The 16143-nt window shown below is 35.9% G+C and overlaps 1 protein-coding gene across 3 annotated transcripts in view; it reads right to left on the reverse strand.

The window, feature by feature from the left end:
- LOC128224278 (transcriptional protein SWT1-like) overlaps positions 1-7424 on the reverse strand; it is a 32526-nt gene extending 25102 nt beyond the window's left edge. For all 3 annotated transcript variants that reach the window (XM_052934086.1, XM_052934085.1, XM_052934087.1), the window contains exons 1-2: positions 7322-7424; positions 33-203 (exon numbers count right to left, since the gene is read on the reverse strand). In XM_052934086.1, the coding sequence (XP_052790046.1) occupies positions 33-170 (138 nt within the window). In that variant the 5' untranslated portion in view covers positions 171-203; positions 7322-7424. The remainder of the gene's footprint in view (positions 1-32; positions 204-7321) is intronic.
- Positions 7425-16143: the final 8719 nt, after the last annotated feature.

Here is a 16143-nt window from a genome sequence, read left to right on the forward strand (position 1 = left end):
TACTGTTCTGAAATCAGGGCCTAGTGTGTTACCATGTACGACTGTAGGAGATCTGGAAACTGCCATGTGCTGGCCCCGGTGTTTATATTGAAGTAGTAGATGCGGTCAGGGTAGGACTTAGACTGCTTCACAATCCAGCCAAAGGGTAGCTGGACCTTCTCCTCTGCCATTGTTTCACTTCAGTCTTGAAATGTCTGATAACACTGAAATTATATAAATTACTGGTAATAAAATAACTATGAATTGTTTGGAATAAATTTAAATCAACTTCTCATTATGTTGAAACAATTATATCAGGCAATATTGCTCAAATTTCTTTTTTTTTCGAAATAGTTTGATATTTTATTTTTTTACTTTTCACATCTCAAAAGAAAAGATAAACTGAAAGAATGTGTCTTATATGAAACTTTTTGGACTTGATGATATCCTAAAACCTCCCGATAAGACTTTTTGCATAACTGGGTATAATCATAATACACACAAATTTTTATTGACAATTCATTTTAGTAACCTAGCTTTCATATTGAGTTTAACATGACTGTATTCTATAAATTTGCATAAATAAGATTCATATATGATACAAAATAAAACATTCAGTCAATCATTTACTCACTCAGGTTTTTGGACCCAAAATTGTTTTACTCGGTAATGCATCCGAACACTAAATATTATATAATTATTTTACTCTTTGATACTGAAATTGCAAAATAAAACAAAACAATTAAAGTATAAAAAGAAAATCTGGTTTTAAACAGGGATCAGACGCACACTGGTACAGTCAAGAAAAAAATAGAAAACCATATCTTAACCACTCGGCCACAAGAACTCATACATATCATCAGGCTGGATATTTTCAACCTTATTAAATACATGTACCCTGAAAGCATCATGTGATAATACCAATCACGCTAGCTACCAGCATTTTGCTGAATTGTGTTAGCAACTGTTTGGGAAATTGTGCACTTCAAAAGACAATATTTGAGCAAATGTCAACATTTGATGAAGGTTTCAAGCTATCAGTACTCAAGTTTTAACATGCCTAATGATATGACACACTTTATTACTTATTTAAAACGTGCATTTTACAAACAATGAGCGAGTCCCTTTATAATTAAGTCAAATTCAGTAAATATTGATAATCCATTCATGTGATAAGAAAAGCCTTAAACTTTAGAGTAAATCTTTGACTAAAAGACATCAAGTATCAAAGCATTTAATTCCGTCATGTTGCCTTTTTGATCATTAAGACAATAAAGACAAATTGAAAACATATGCATATATATACTGAGTGTGCAGAACATTAATACTTTCAGGTAAATCAGGCATAGAATGCTACTTCTTCAGTAATGATTATTTCTCAATCATGCATTAATTGCCAAAGGCCTAGTGGTGAAGGCATCTGCCTTTGGAGTGTGAGAGTTAGTGCAAGTAGCTTCTTTGCCTGGCGCTTGGCATATAAAGGGTAGTGGCAGTGCTTGGAAAAGTGGTGTACTCGGATCGGTTTAACCCAGGAAAGTTTCTACTCTGGGATAATAAGTGCTTGCAATTTCACAGGTTATCTTTGACTGCAAGGTCTACAGAAAAACACATATACATCGAGCAATATTTCCTAGTAAGGCTAATTGGACAAGTTTCACCAACCTGTTTATCCCCATTTGTGGAGTTACACAAAACCCTCTGCCTACTTTTAAGGGTTTACCTACTACCTCTTATCAAAATGAAACACTTGAGTACTACCCTGGAAACCATTTGAGAGAGTTACTGATACCATTTTAATACCTGTCTTCAGTATTGCATGGTCTGAGTATTATCCCCGACCTCCTATCCAGGGTTCCCACATTTTTCTGCAAGTAAAATTCCAGACTTTTTCAAGTTTTTTTTGGCAAATTCCAAACTTTCTCTAAACCTTTATTCACAGTTATTACAACGAAACATTTCAGTGAAATATTGTTAACATTTCAACATGCTAAAAATAAATTTATCGGCCATTTTAAAAATTCAATAAACAACTTGTTAAATAACATCAAATGTCATTTTCAAAGGGTTTTAATCTCAAAAACAAAACCTTTCACTTTCTGAACTTCTTTGACATTTATTGAACAACTTGATAAACCTTCAGCATGCTGAATACTATTGGCCCCTATGACCAGTGAAGACATTGATCAGCTTGCATGATCAGGGTCTAGGCTATTTGCTACTTGGAAACTTAAAGGCTTATCTACTATCTGTGCATAGAGCAGTGTGGACCCTGATCAGCCAGCATGCTTTGGTGCTGGCTGATCTCCGTATACAATACCAATTTTTGTAATTAGTGGATAAATGCATGCTCAAGGTAAATATAATCAAATATCACATTAAAAAAAGTTTTACTCACAGAACAAAAACTTACTTTCTGAACAATTTTTAAAGTTGCACTCTCATAGATATATACTATTTTAACAACTTATTTTATTTTTTGTCTTGGATAGAGCAACTTTTGATATAAATATCTGCAAACCAACGATAAAAGATTGCTGACAAAAGATCAGATTGCTGATTGTCATATTTCCATTAGAATATTTATGTTTTATGGTTTACTAACGGTTAAAGAAAATTGCATAAAACATCAATTTTTGAACTTTAATATAAATATCTGCGATCTGTTTTTTGTCAGCAGTCTTATTTAACTGGTTTTCATGGATTTTCGCCAAAATTGGCTCCAAGACAAAAGTTTAAAAAAGTTGTCAAATTGTTCAATCCGTGAGAGGGAAGCTTTAAACATTTATCGAACAACTTGAACTCATAACATCCAGTGTCATTTTATAAGAGTTTAACTCTCTTTAAAGAAATACATTCTGAACAAAACTGTTTTTGATCTACTTGCATCAGTGAGCATGCAATTCAGCTATATCTTAACATCAATCTTCGCTTCAACCATGGGTGAAAATGCAAAATAAGTGACTATTTCGCACAAGTTTAAAACTTATGATGTCTACTGGCCAAAGAACTTTGGTCTTCTCAATGACTATAAATACGAGCAAGGTCAGTCTAAAGGCATCATTCATAGATTCGCACTTGAATAGCACATATTTTCAGTCTGTACGAAAGTCATTATCACATTGCAGGACACGAGGTCCTGCAATATAGTCTACATTGCAGGACCGGACCAGATTTTGCAGGACCAAAAATTTTATGTACATCTAGTGAAAGTCAGAGCTTCCAGGGTCTAAAATCCAAGTCAATGACTCTTGAGATCTGATTTTCAAGAGTCAATATCAGATCTCTAAGTGTCATTGTTCTTTTTTTTCTAAATACTTGGTCTTTCTTCATAAATTATAGTTCTCATCTGTCATAAGATGGCATTGCAAGGTACATGATTATCCTTACGTCCAAAACTGAAATAAAAAAACAAACAAATCCAGTGTTTTATTAGGATCAGCTGTATTAATCCACTTTTCATTCTAGAAAAATCTCAAGTAAGAGAAAAAAAATATTATCAATATAACTTAATAGTATACTCGTGCTCCAGTCAGTATTTGAAAAGGGTAGGGTGCTAGGCTATTAAAGGGCACTTTTGATGCGCATTGAATGAGCCCTAATGGGGTATAACTGCAAGGGCCATTGCTCAATTCTTAATGTGCATGTGTAGTAACTACTTTCAATACTACAGTAATCATAAGTTTGCTATGAACACTTTAGCTGTTATTTTTACTTTAATTCATGACAAAATTATGTATATTTTGTATACCTTAAGTTTGCTCTATCAAACAAAAGAGCACAGAAGGGTGGAAAGGATTTGTGCCACACCCTGCTATATAGGCCTAGCTGGAGCACTGGACTATATCTTGTTGTCTTATTTCCTGCTCTTAGGTGGTTAAAAAATTCCCAGGGTCAAAACATGGAAAATTATGTTGTGAACGTATTATTTATTAATTGCATGTTCAGTGAAAACAGGAATTATGCATGTAACTCTATGCATCAGAATGAATCCTACATGCAACAGCGATTTTTGAGTTGCACCGACATCTCTCATAAATAATTTCTATTTTCAGTTTCACATTCATGTTTTTCATTTTGTCCGGAAGAAAACAAAACATTCAACGTTCCTATTGTCAATATTGCAACATCGTTTTTATTTTTTATTTTTTAATAAATGGCATAACAATAAAACAATAATATATCTATAATATTACAGAACTTTACTGTACACTGAAAACGTTTTACGCGTTCTTCTTTCACTTTAATTAAAATTGACAGAAGGTAAGCGTGCACCTGTTTCCCGTGCTTTTTAGACCATGTGCAGGGTTGTCAATAAGTTTTTGTTGAAGCGACTGAAACAGAAAAGTAGGCGGCCAGCTAGGGGGATCCGTGGGCATCCCCCCCCCACCCGGAAATTTTTGAAATTCAGCGCTTCATTTCCTGCATTCTGGGGGCATTTTGGGAGTATTTAATTAATTAACCCTTCACTTCATAGATACGCAATTTTACTTATCTATCCATAGCTTTATACATACCGAGATCCACGATCGATAGCTTCATAGATACTTAATTTTAAGTACTTGTAATGTAGGGTCATTTATTTTCATATCTGTTGCTTGTTTATTTGCTATAAATTTATTTCCATGAAGTATTAACATTGATAAATACAATGCACTAAAAAAACACCATGTTACGATTTTAAGAATTTTGGAAAATCGCGAAATAAAGTCAGTGGTATCCAAGATGTGTAAAACGTTGACTGCGCAGATTGTGGGCATTCCTGTCTCATTTTCCTCGTGGAAACAATTCTGCAAGTTATTATTAACTACCAATAATACAACTATATTTAATTATCACGAGCCTGACGTCACAGGTCATGGTTCAGAATCGTGTCAATATGTCGGCAATGTTGAATAAACAAATATGCCGAATCGTAAGATAATGATTCCGATTATCTAAATTTCGAAAAGAGATGTTATAGGAGAAAAGGGCCGTTTTTAGCAGTAAGGAACATTTATTGCCAAAGAAACTCGCCAGCATTTTTTTTCTTCCGAATTTGACAACCCTGCATGTGATACGAAAAATGTCTATTATTTTCTTATTTTCTGTTAAACATCAAAAACTAATACAAATATATATTTATTATTTAAATTGAAATCGACATGGTATAAAAAGCAAAACAAAATATATTTAAGCATTGTTGTTTTTTAAACCATCCTACTAAGCGAAAAAGACGAAGGTATCCGTTTATTTGCATAATGGACGGAGTTAACACGTCATTGAGTTTGAGTGCTGCTAATTGACATGGAATCCGTTCAGATTCCAGATCGATAATCAGTTGTCACTTCCGGTGTTAATTGCTCTTGACTTAAATTGATTTAAAAGGCATTTAGATCATGCCTTGCGGCTCCTTTCAAATGATTAATATTACACATTTATGATGCATCAATTTCGGGTCATTTACGATTTCTGTGCGTCAAAACCCGGGGAGCTCGGGTCGATAAACGCACTGATTAAAGTTGGTTTGATCAAGTAAACATAGGTTAGTTAATGAAATTCACACGATACACGATTAACAGATATTTATTTAATCATTTTGCCCCACACATTATTGCCGGACACGCGGGCCTACAAAATAGCTGCAATTGTCAGACCTCGTCATTTATTACCGGCGGGAGCCGAGGTCCGACAAACTTTCGTACAGACTGTATTTGTCAGGATGTGTAGCACTTCGCAGACTAGTGAGATCATTGCAATTAGCATTCATGTATGTTATTGACAGCGTAAGTAAAGTTTATTCTAATGAACTAGGGCCAATTTCACGTTTAAAATAACTTTCGATGAATGCAGAGATCGCTAATATCCATGATCAAAAGCATACTGTAGACTAAAAAGATCGTTGTAGAAAGCATCCATGATATTTACTGACAGCTTATAATAAAGCGAATCCCGACGAACTGCAGCCAATTTCTCGTTTAAAATAACTTTTGAATGCAGACGGCAATGCAGACACAGCTACTCAGCATGATCAATAAACGCTTACATGTGGTAATGGATACCTTCTTAGTCTCGATCATTCAACCGCTCTGATCAGAGTCAATTCAATACAGAACAGTGTCAGATGCAAGCGTCTAGATGATCGAGACTACTAACTTTAACTAGTTTCGTACCTGAAAGTAGAAATACTGCAACAAAAAATGTTCGATTTGGATAAATACGTGTCTTACTCAACTAGTTTTTAACGATAGGAATGATATTTTAAGCTTCTCTTTGTAATGCATGCGCAAAGTTTGCATGTCAGTCAGTGTTTTAGGGGGGGAAAATCTGTTGTTTTTCAACCTCCCTGTTCTTTCGTAATGGCGAATTTCAGTTTCTGGTCGGTGCATTTTGTTTGAATATGCCGTAAAGGTCAATCTTACTAACATAAAAGTTATATTTTTCTTGTAGATGGGAATCTTACCTTATCACACAGTAAAAATTATTAGATTATCTTAATTATTTTAGGAATTATGCTCTATTGATTAGGTCCGTTTGGAATTGATGATTTTTTGCACATATTTACCTTATATTTATTTATATATTATACTAATTTTCTTTCATGAAAAATTGTGGAATAATTTTTTAAATGACATGTATTCACTATCTTGAACGAAATAAATAAATAATTTAAAAAAAAGAAAAGAAAAAAAGAGAAGATAATATGAAATAAGTATGTATTACTGTATCCAGGCAATGTGACGAGCACCTGTGGTGGGAACCCTGCCTATCCCAGAAGTAGTCCTGCTAAATGGCCGTCAACAAGTCTTTTGACCATTTTTTTAATATGGCAGACTTGTGACGTCCATCATCCAAGATGATTCGTGACCCAGAATATATTTATGTGAAAATAACTACTCTAATGACAAATTAAATCCAGTTTAGATCACTGTCGGGACTATATTGAACAATTTTGTCATTATTATTCAACATCGATGCACAACATGACCATATATTCTTTTGCCCGGTGTTATATGGTAGAGAGTTGTAGGGTTACAGGGATACATAAGAAATGTCAAAATAATAATAAAAAAGTATCCCTGATCGCTCATTATTGTAGCTAAACCCAGAAGCTGATTCATTACAATATACTTTTAGACCTATGAGAGTAAGTTTTAACACTTGTTCTATCGAAGTCTTCATATGACTTTTTTGTTACTTTATTTATTAAGGGTTTTTGATGAAGAAATATTAATGAAACACTGAATGTCCTTATGATACGACTGTGAAGACAAAATGTGTCGTCGCGAAATCATATTACTTTACAAAATTTCTAATAATGCAGCACTTTCAACATTATATACAATAATAAAATGTAATTTATTACCATCATAACAAGAAACTGCCGAAAACTTCGCCAGAAAGCTTTATATAGACTTTGTTTTTATTTTATATCGTAATATGGTCAAACAGCTAATCATAGGTTACCGGTCGGTGGAATTACCGAAAATCCGAAAATCCCCGTAAATACCGAAAATCCCTTCCATTCTCTGAGGTATATAGCGTTTTCTTTAATACGCCCGGATTTACTACTTTATTGTGTTCGAATGTTGTATGCCGTAATTGTTGGAGGTTGGAGAGGGGTGGGGAAGCCTGGGGAGTGTGGGGGTGGGTGTCGTGGTGACTAAAACCCGGGACCCCCTTTCATTTTCAAAAGTTCGTACAAAAGAAGAGTATGCGAGGAGGTTCTTACGCCGTTCCTTCAAAACTGCATTGTGTTTTAGTGGGTTGTATGCTGTATATCTTGGTGGTTGGAGAGGGGTGGGGGAGTCGGAGTAGTTGGGGTGGGGCAGGGAGTGATTAAACCCCGGGAACCCCATTCATATATCTAAGTACATACACAAGAGTATGCAGTATGGTTTAAAACTGTATTGTGTTTAAGTGGGTTGTATGTCGTGGTTGAGGTTGGTTGGAGAGTGGTGGGGGAGTCGGAGGAGGGGGTGGTGGCTACGAAGAAGTCTCAAATACTACTTTCACATATCTCATTTCAAATTGTAGAGGTAAGGGAGGGTAGGGTCGTACCTTACCGTATACAAAAAAGTATGCGAGGGTGTGTCCGCCGATATTTAATACTTCATTTTGGTCGTCCTGTATGCCAAAGTTGATGGTGGGTGGAGGGGGATGTGGAAGTCAGACGAGGGGGGTGGCTAAATCCCGGGAAGTCCTTTTAATTTCATATATGTTAATGTTTTAACGACTAGTTCAATATCACATTTTATTGTGTTTGATTGCTATAATTTCTAACTACAATTCATATGATACCCAATACGAGTATCGGACGGTCATTCACATGAAGCCAGAAAACATTATAGTCAAATCACAATGAATAAGGTTGTATCAATAGTAGAAATATTACCTTTGAATCACTTGTACATAAGAAAAAGAATATCTAACAATTGTGTGCCTAATTTATACAATTGTTCTTATGTGTATCATAGCGATTTGTATGTGTCTCAACTGTTATGTGGAATCGCTTGGTATGTTTCATTGCACAATATCGCGAAGAAAGAAATGCAAATTGTACAATTTCACATAAATACCATCACTGTACCTAAATAAGAATCATCAACATATTTTAACATTTGTCATGACAATGATAGGAAAGTGTATTTAATGAATAAAGGCTTAATATAAGATTTAATATCATAAAGCATACTATTTAAATTCATACATGAAATATTCGTCTCAATATCGATATGGACATGTCATTGTGAGATATTGGTCCATGTCTGATACCTATCTGTAATGACACCCCGCTGTGACAGATTCTTATCGTGCGGTCAGTACTTGAAACCATGCTGTCACTGATGACTATAATACGATGTGTATTGAACCCCAATGGCGGTCAGGTTCAAAACGGGATGCTCCTGTGAACCAGAAATTAAATCTTGTATTTACACAAAGGAGTATTTGAAGATCAACTTTAAATATTGACTTATAATTATAATAGTTTTGTTCATCCTCACCTGATGTGAATATTTTTTTGAATGTATTTATGATTCTATTTCATATTATGTATAACCTATGTCATACCATGTGTTTGTTTATTTATTATTCATTTGTGATTAAGAAGATGATGTACGTTGTACAAGTCTTAATAAAATATCTGTTCTGTTCTATTTACACGAAGGTAACAAGTAAGAGTACGCGGTGTGTGAGAGAAACATCTGAAGTCGGAATATTTATTTCTTGATGCAATGCAGTTCAAGAGTACATTGCACGTCAGTGTTTCTATTTATATATATATGTATGTTTTATCAATTATATTCGTATTGTTATTGGTATAATAATAGTACAATATAGATTTAGTGAATACATTTTAGGAAAAGCGTTGTAAGCATTTGCTTTTAAAGAAAGCGAATATGGATTTTAAAATTGACTAATTAAAGTCGGAACACTTTGAGAACGTGATATGTTAAATTTCACGTGTTTGGTAAAAAGGTGTGAATTCGCAGTACCTAATGAAAGCGCTTGTTGATATATCAATGTTTGAACCGTGTAATGAGTGTTTGTAGCAGAATTAACACCTTGGCATGGCTTGAGCACAATCGCCAGATTGTCAGTATATATAAAGGTGTGTTCAAATATATTGCATGTATGTTGTGTTCACTCTTGTTATTAAAAATGAAGAAAGTTGCAATTTTCGGGGACAGTCACGTCTGGCGACTAGGCGCATTCTGCAATGAGGACCTCAAGGTGCGTTGTTTTTTCATGTTCACTCACTATGTACAGTAAAACCTAACTTCCTATTTAGTTAGCTTACATCGGCGATTTATACGTGTTTGTTTCTAGTTGTCATATAACGACATGCCAATATACTCGTACTAAAAAGTTTCAGGATGGTCAATCTGTGAGAGTGCAGCTGTTTACAAAAAGTCTAGGGTCACGGACACTACGGACCATGGACATTACGGACCAGACATTACGGACCAGATTTAGGGACACTACGGACAAGATTTAGGGACATTACGGACTATCTTCAGAAACTTACGGACCATGATTTATAATGTTTTTAAACATTTTTTTTTAATTTATTCACTCATTGGTCTTAAATTTGTTAATAAAAACTTGAATATGAGTGCTCAGTATGACAATTATCTTTAATGTAACTGAAAAATCCCCAGAAATTGCCAGTTTTAAACATCAGTTTGCAAGAATTGCAACACACGTTTTCACACGTTGTGAACGTTGGCAACATCTACGATGTGGTACAGGTATAACAGTTTCTTACAAGATTGGATGATGAACTTGGTAAACATATAACTAACATAGATTTCAAATTTTGACAAATTTCAGTTCCAGTAATGATTAAAACTGATTAACCAATAGCTTGTGTTTAAAACATCATTTTAACATAGTTGTTATAAATAAATAGGTCTTATACACCTTTTGGAGTTTCACAAGATTTTATATTGAACCATTGGTGTATTCGAATTTCACGGGATTTTTCATAGTTATATGGAAGATATAACGTCATACGGAGCACTCATATTCAAGTATTTATTAACAAATTAAAAACTAATGAGTGAATAATTAAAAAAAAAATTATGTTTAAATCATGGTCCGTATGTTTCTGAAGATGGTCCATAGTGTCCCTAAATCTGGTCCGTAATGTCTGGTCCGTAATGTCCGTGGTCCGTAGTGTCCGTAATTCCTGTCACGATTTAATGACTCAATCTAATTAAGCGTACTAAATATTAGGTCTGAATGTACAATGATATATTATGTATTCATATGTAATGTTTAAGCACTTTGCACACTGTGAAATGTTACAGTCATAAATTGTGTAGTAATTCTATAATTGAAAGGCCGCATATATATTCTGTTTTGTATATATTATGTTTTACTTCAATTGAATATATACGGATGACAATTATTAAAACAATGTTGCAATGAGGTGATAATTGAAAAGAATATTACAAAGGCAACGACTGTGAAGCCATTTACAATATTAAATGTATTCTTTTAGGTGCCTATGGAGGTGCGTTTCTTTGGTGCTGGCGGGATGTAAGCTTCCAAACCCAAACCAGGACTTTTGAAACAGGTGAAGATGTACGGGGCGGACTTGGTGGTACATGTAGTGAGTTTGGGCGGCAATGATATCACAACTGCATCCGTACCGAAGGACATAGTGGCGGCCGTACTTGACATTGCCCAGGACTTCCTTGACAGTGGTGTATCTACCATCCTGGTGTTGGAGATTGGGGAGCGTGGAGCATTCCGGGACGGGTTGGGGTACAGGTCTTTTGCAAGCCAGCGCGCACGAATTAACCAGTTGCTGGGGAAGAGAGAGCTCGTTGAAGTTTTGCGGCTTCCCCACATACGTTTTCCAGCCGAGTTCATGCGGGATAAAGTACATTTAAATGAGAAGGGACTGAAAAAGTTGTTTTATAGAATTAGGTCGGCAGTGTGCCGGTACATGTAATTGTGCTCGTTTCATTCGTCAATAATGTTAATTTGTATCTGTTCATGTGTTCAGCATAATAAACATTGCAGGAAAATTACCAAACGAAAATTTCCCATTATATGGAGTTACATCAAATTCATGCATAGGCGCATTCAATTGTTTGTTGTGGATTTACTGTGCGCCATTGTCCGGTACAAAAAAACATTGTCATTTTAGATGTTATGTGTTTTATTGTATGTCTTTTTGTTCATATAATGTGTTTTTGAATTATGTAACATTTTGTATCATTTTTGCTCGTGCCATGCTGTGTCTACTCTGGAAAACATGTCATACCTTTTGAAGTTCTTGCGCGTGAGTTTGTTGCTGCAGAGACCCGCCGTGAATCCCATTGTAGGGAAACTTCAGTCGCACTGAGGTGGTATATCTCTCAGCGCAACTCACGTCGCAAGTGCAACTACTCCTTTTTCCAAATTGCGTTAACCTTTTGTCGTCGTCGAAAACCATGCGCCAATAATAAGCAATAATAGCGGCTAGCTGATGTCAACATGCACTTTTATGTCAAACGATATACATGATACATTCAATTTTGGGGTGTACCATTTATGTCAGAGCTAGACAATCAGTGAAACCCATTTAAGCGCGTGAGTTTGTTGCTGCAGAGACCCGCCGTGAATCCCATTGTAGGGAAACTTACAGTCTCACTGAGGTGGCATATCTCTCAGTGCAACTCACGTCGCAAGTGCAACTACTCCTTTTTCCAAATTGCGTTAACCTTTTGTCGTCGTCGAAAACCATGCGCCAATAATAAGCAATAATAGCGGCTAGCTGATGTCAACATGCACTTTTATGTCAAACGATATACATGGTACATTCAATTTTGAGGTGTACCATTTATGTCAGATCTAGACAATCAGTGAAACCCATTTAAGCGCGTGAGTTTGTTGCTGCAGAGACCCGCCGTGAATCCCATTGTAGGGAAACTTCAGTCGCACTGAGGTGGTATATCTCTCAGCGCAACTCACGTCGCAAATGCAACTACTCCTTTTTCCAAATTGCGTTAACCTTTTGTCGTCGTCGAAAACCATGCGCCAATAATAAGCAATAATAGCGGCTAGCTGATGTCAACATGCACTTTTATGTCAAACGATATACATGGTACATTCAATTTTGGGGTGTACCATTTATGTCAGAGCTAGACAATCAGTGAAACCCATTTAAGCGCGTGAGTTTGTTGCTGCAGAGACCCGCCGTGAATCCCATTGTAGGGAAACTAAATGAGGGTAGGTTTTGGGTGGGGGTGGGGGATGGGCCATGACGAGAGCACCTCCTCGTGGTGTGGCCTGGATATGGCACGGTGAATGAACAATCTGTTTTTCATCTAAATTAGAAAAAAAATATATATAATACAAATCTTTGGTCCAATTCAAGTCCACATTCATCCTGCCATAACTGAACGCTCTCATATAGTCGAAAATTAGCAATATCACTTCGCTTAAGATCATCCTCTTTCATATAATATACCACTTCGGGACATATGGCATTATAATAACCGCCTACTCAGCCCCCGAAGGTGAACAGACCTCGGCTTACGCCTCGGTCCATATACACCTTCGATGGGTAAATGGCCTGTCCTTATTATGTCATATGGCCCTCAGTGGTGTATTATATTAAATTTCTTTATATCGTAAACACTGACGTGCAACGTACTCTTCAACTGCATTACATTAAGAAATAAATATTCAGACTTCCGATGTTTCTTTCATACACCGCGTACTCTTACTTGTTACCTCCGTGTAAATACAAGATTTAATTTCTGGTTCACAGGAGCATTCCGTTTGAACCAGAACGCCATTGATTGGGGTTCAATACACATCGTATTAGTCATCAGCTTAGTCATCAGTGACAGCATGGTTCCAGGTACTGACCGCACGATAAGAATCTGTCACAGCGGGGTGTCATTACTGATAGATAACAGGCATGGACCAATATCTCACAATGACATGTCCATATCGATATTGAGACGAGTATTGCATGTAAGTATTTAAACGGTATGCTTTACGATATTAAATATTAGATTATGCCTTTATTCATTAATAACACTTTCCTATCATGACCAATGTTAATATGATGTTGATGATTCGTATTTAGGTGCAGTGATGGTATTTAAGTGAAATTGTACAATTTGCATTTCTTTCTTCGCGAGATTATGCAATGAAACATACCAAGCGATTCCACATAACAGTTGAGACACATACAATTCGTTATGATACACATAAGGACAATTGTATAATCAACTCCCGCTTGATACCAGTTATTCACCTTTCTCGACACACAACTTGTTCACAATACACAATTAATTATTATTTATCGATTAACTTATACAGCACCATTTCTATATACACGTTCAAAGGCGCTTTCAACAATATAAACTGGTAACTAATTACAAGCAATATCAATACAAAAACTATTAAACAATCAATGTACGACATATTAAAAATCAGAAAATCAATAAAAAAAATATAATGTGATATCAATTGAATTACTAGTTTGAAGTTAAAACATTAAATATCAATATCTACGATAACAAAATAACTCCAGCCCATGTAAAGTACACAACTTCTGTGTATCTTTATTACCGTCTGCTGTCTTATCAGATCACACATTTTTAAAAGTGTCTTGCTGTGCGGTGTCATCCAATACAGTACAATTTTCATAAACGAAACTGAATGAATAAATCTTGTTATCATACTTCGTTGGTTTTGATTACGTTTAAGTCACCCCAACACCCCTCCACCGACTCCCCTTCCCCTCTCTACAACCAACTATGGCATACAAGCGATGACACTAATAATAAGTAATTACTCCCGGCGTACAAACCACCTCGCACACTCGATGTAAAATGAAAGGGGGTCCCGGGTTTTAGTCACCACGACCCCCACCCCCACCCTCCCCAGGCTTCCCCACCCCTCTCCAACCTCCAACAATTACGGCATACAACATTCGAACACAATAAAGTAGTAAATCCGGGCGTATTAAAGAAAACGCTATATACCTCAGAGAATGGAAGGGATTTTCGGTATTTACGGGGATTTTCGGATTTTCGGTAATTCCACCGACCCATAGGTTACATACAACTTTATCTTGACATCCAAGTACGCCAGTTATCTCCCTCAACATGTACTGTTTCAAATACATACAGATTAATTCACACTGATAATTTACAAACCTGAACAAGATATTTAACAATGGGTAAATGGTGAGTTCAATTTCTCGTTCCAATCTAGGTCGGCCAACTGTTTCTGTTGTGATCTTCACTTCTTAGAAGAACCGTACTGTATATAGCGTAGATCTATTGACCTTTTTGAGTTAGTCATTCTAAAATGACGTCCAGGCTTTTTTTTAATGATGGGTAGCCTAGTCATTCTAAAATGCCGTCCAGGCTTTTTTTTTAATGATGGGTAGCCTGGACGGCATTTTAGAATGACTACTTTTTGAGTATGGTAAAATTACAACATGTACCAGGGCAAAAACCTAGTAACATCATTCTTTTGCTCTAAACAATTACTTTGCACTAATTTACCAGAAAAAAATACCGTAGGTAAAATACTAATAAGGGTTAAGTTGATTATACAATTGGCTGCAGACCATGCTCGCCGCTATTAACAAATGATAAAAAATATAGACATCGCAAGTAAGCGGTAATATTATTGTTAATCCGTTGTCTATCGGTGGTGACAATTGACTGTCAACCCAGGGCTCGCAGGTTTGATCCCCCGCGTTAACAGAAATAAAATGCAGACAGGACGTTGTGCGGGGATCCCTTGTGTCAGTGCCCATGCTACACTGACACACGTTAAAAAACAGAGTACCTCTAAACAAGATTAAATGCTGTACATTATGATTATGACTCGCAGTCTAAGACTGAATACTCTCAGTGGCTAGAGTAGTTGTACCCCCCCCCCGCCCCCAACACACGCACGTACAAACCCTCATTTTTTAAACCTGACGCTACGATTTAATTGTATGATGCCTTATTGATATTTTGATGAAGAAGTGATCAGGACATATTAAAGTGAACTTTTAAGTACACAAGTCGATAAGTTAGATTTTATATACAGGAATTAACCGTATATGTGGCACACCGTGTATTGATTGATATGTTTAAGCTCTAGGTATCACTTTCGATGTACAGTTCCGAACAACTAAAGTAAGCGAGAAGTTCCAATAGAAAATGTCTTCATTATCAAACAATGTTGTAAATAACGACGTGTTGGGTGAGTTAAAACAAGTCAGTGGAGTTGGGGTGGGGGGTGGGGTCCTCTTTATCCTTTGTGTTTAAGGGCAAGAGGGTCGGCGAATCCCAGAGAGCCACCAAAGGTTCCATCAGATGTTAGATATTAAGTTTTCTTTATAACTGAAAAAATGACGAAATATATTAGACAGATAAAATTCACCTGGCGTATTTGTAAGTATGCCAGGTGAATTTTATCTGTCTAATATATTTCGTCATTTTTCAATGAGTTTCCTAAGTTGTAGATTTCGTTGTGTTCTTTGTTACATTCGCTATTAATTAACGTGTTTTTATCAAGGTCCATACTTCTTTAGTATTTGCATGCTAGGGTTACTCAGTGGTCCTTAAATTGCAGCCAAAATTATTACACCAGGATTAATGGGCTTAAACAAAGGAAATATATATATTGTTATCTGTGTAAAATCTTAATCATCTGTTGCTAAATTGTTTT

This window comes from Mya arenaria, chromosome 17, assembly GCF_026914265.1.
Source record: "Mya arenaria isolate MELC-2E11 chromosome 17, ASM2691426v1".
In the NCBI taxonomy this organism is placed as follows: domain Eukaryota; kingdom Metazoa; phylum Mollusca; class Bivalvia; order Myida; family Myidae; genus Mya; species Mya arenaria.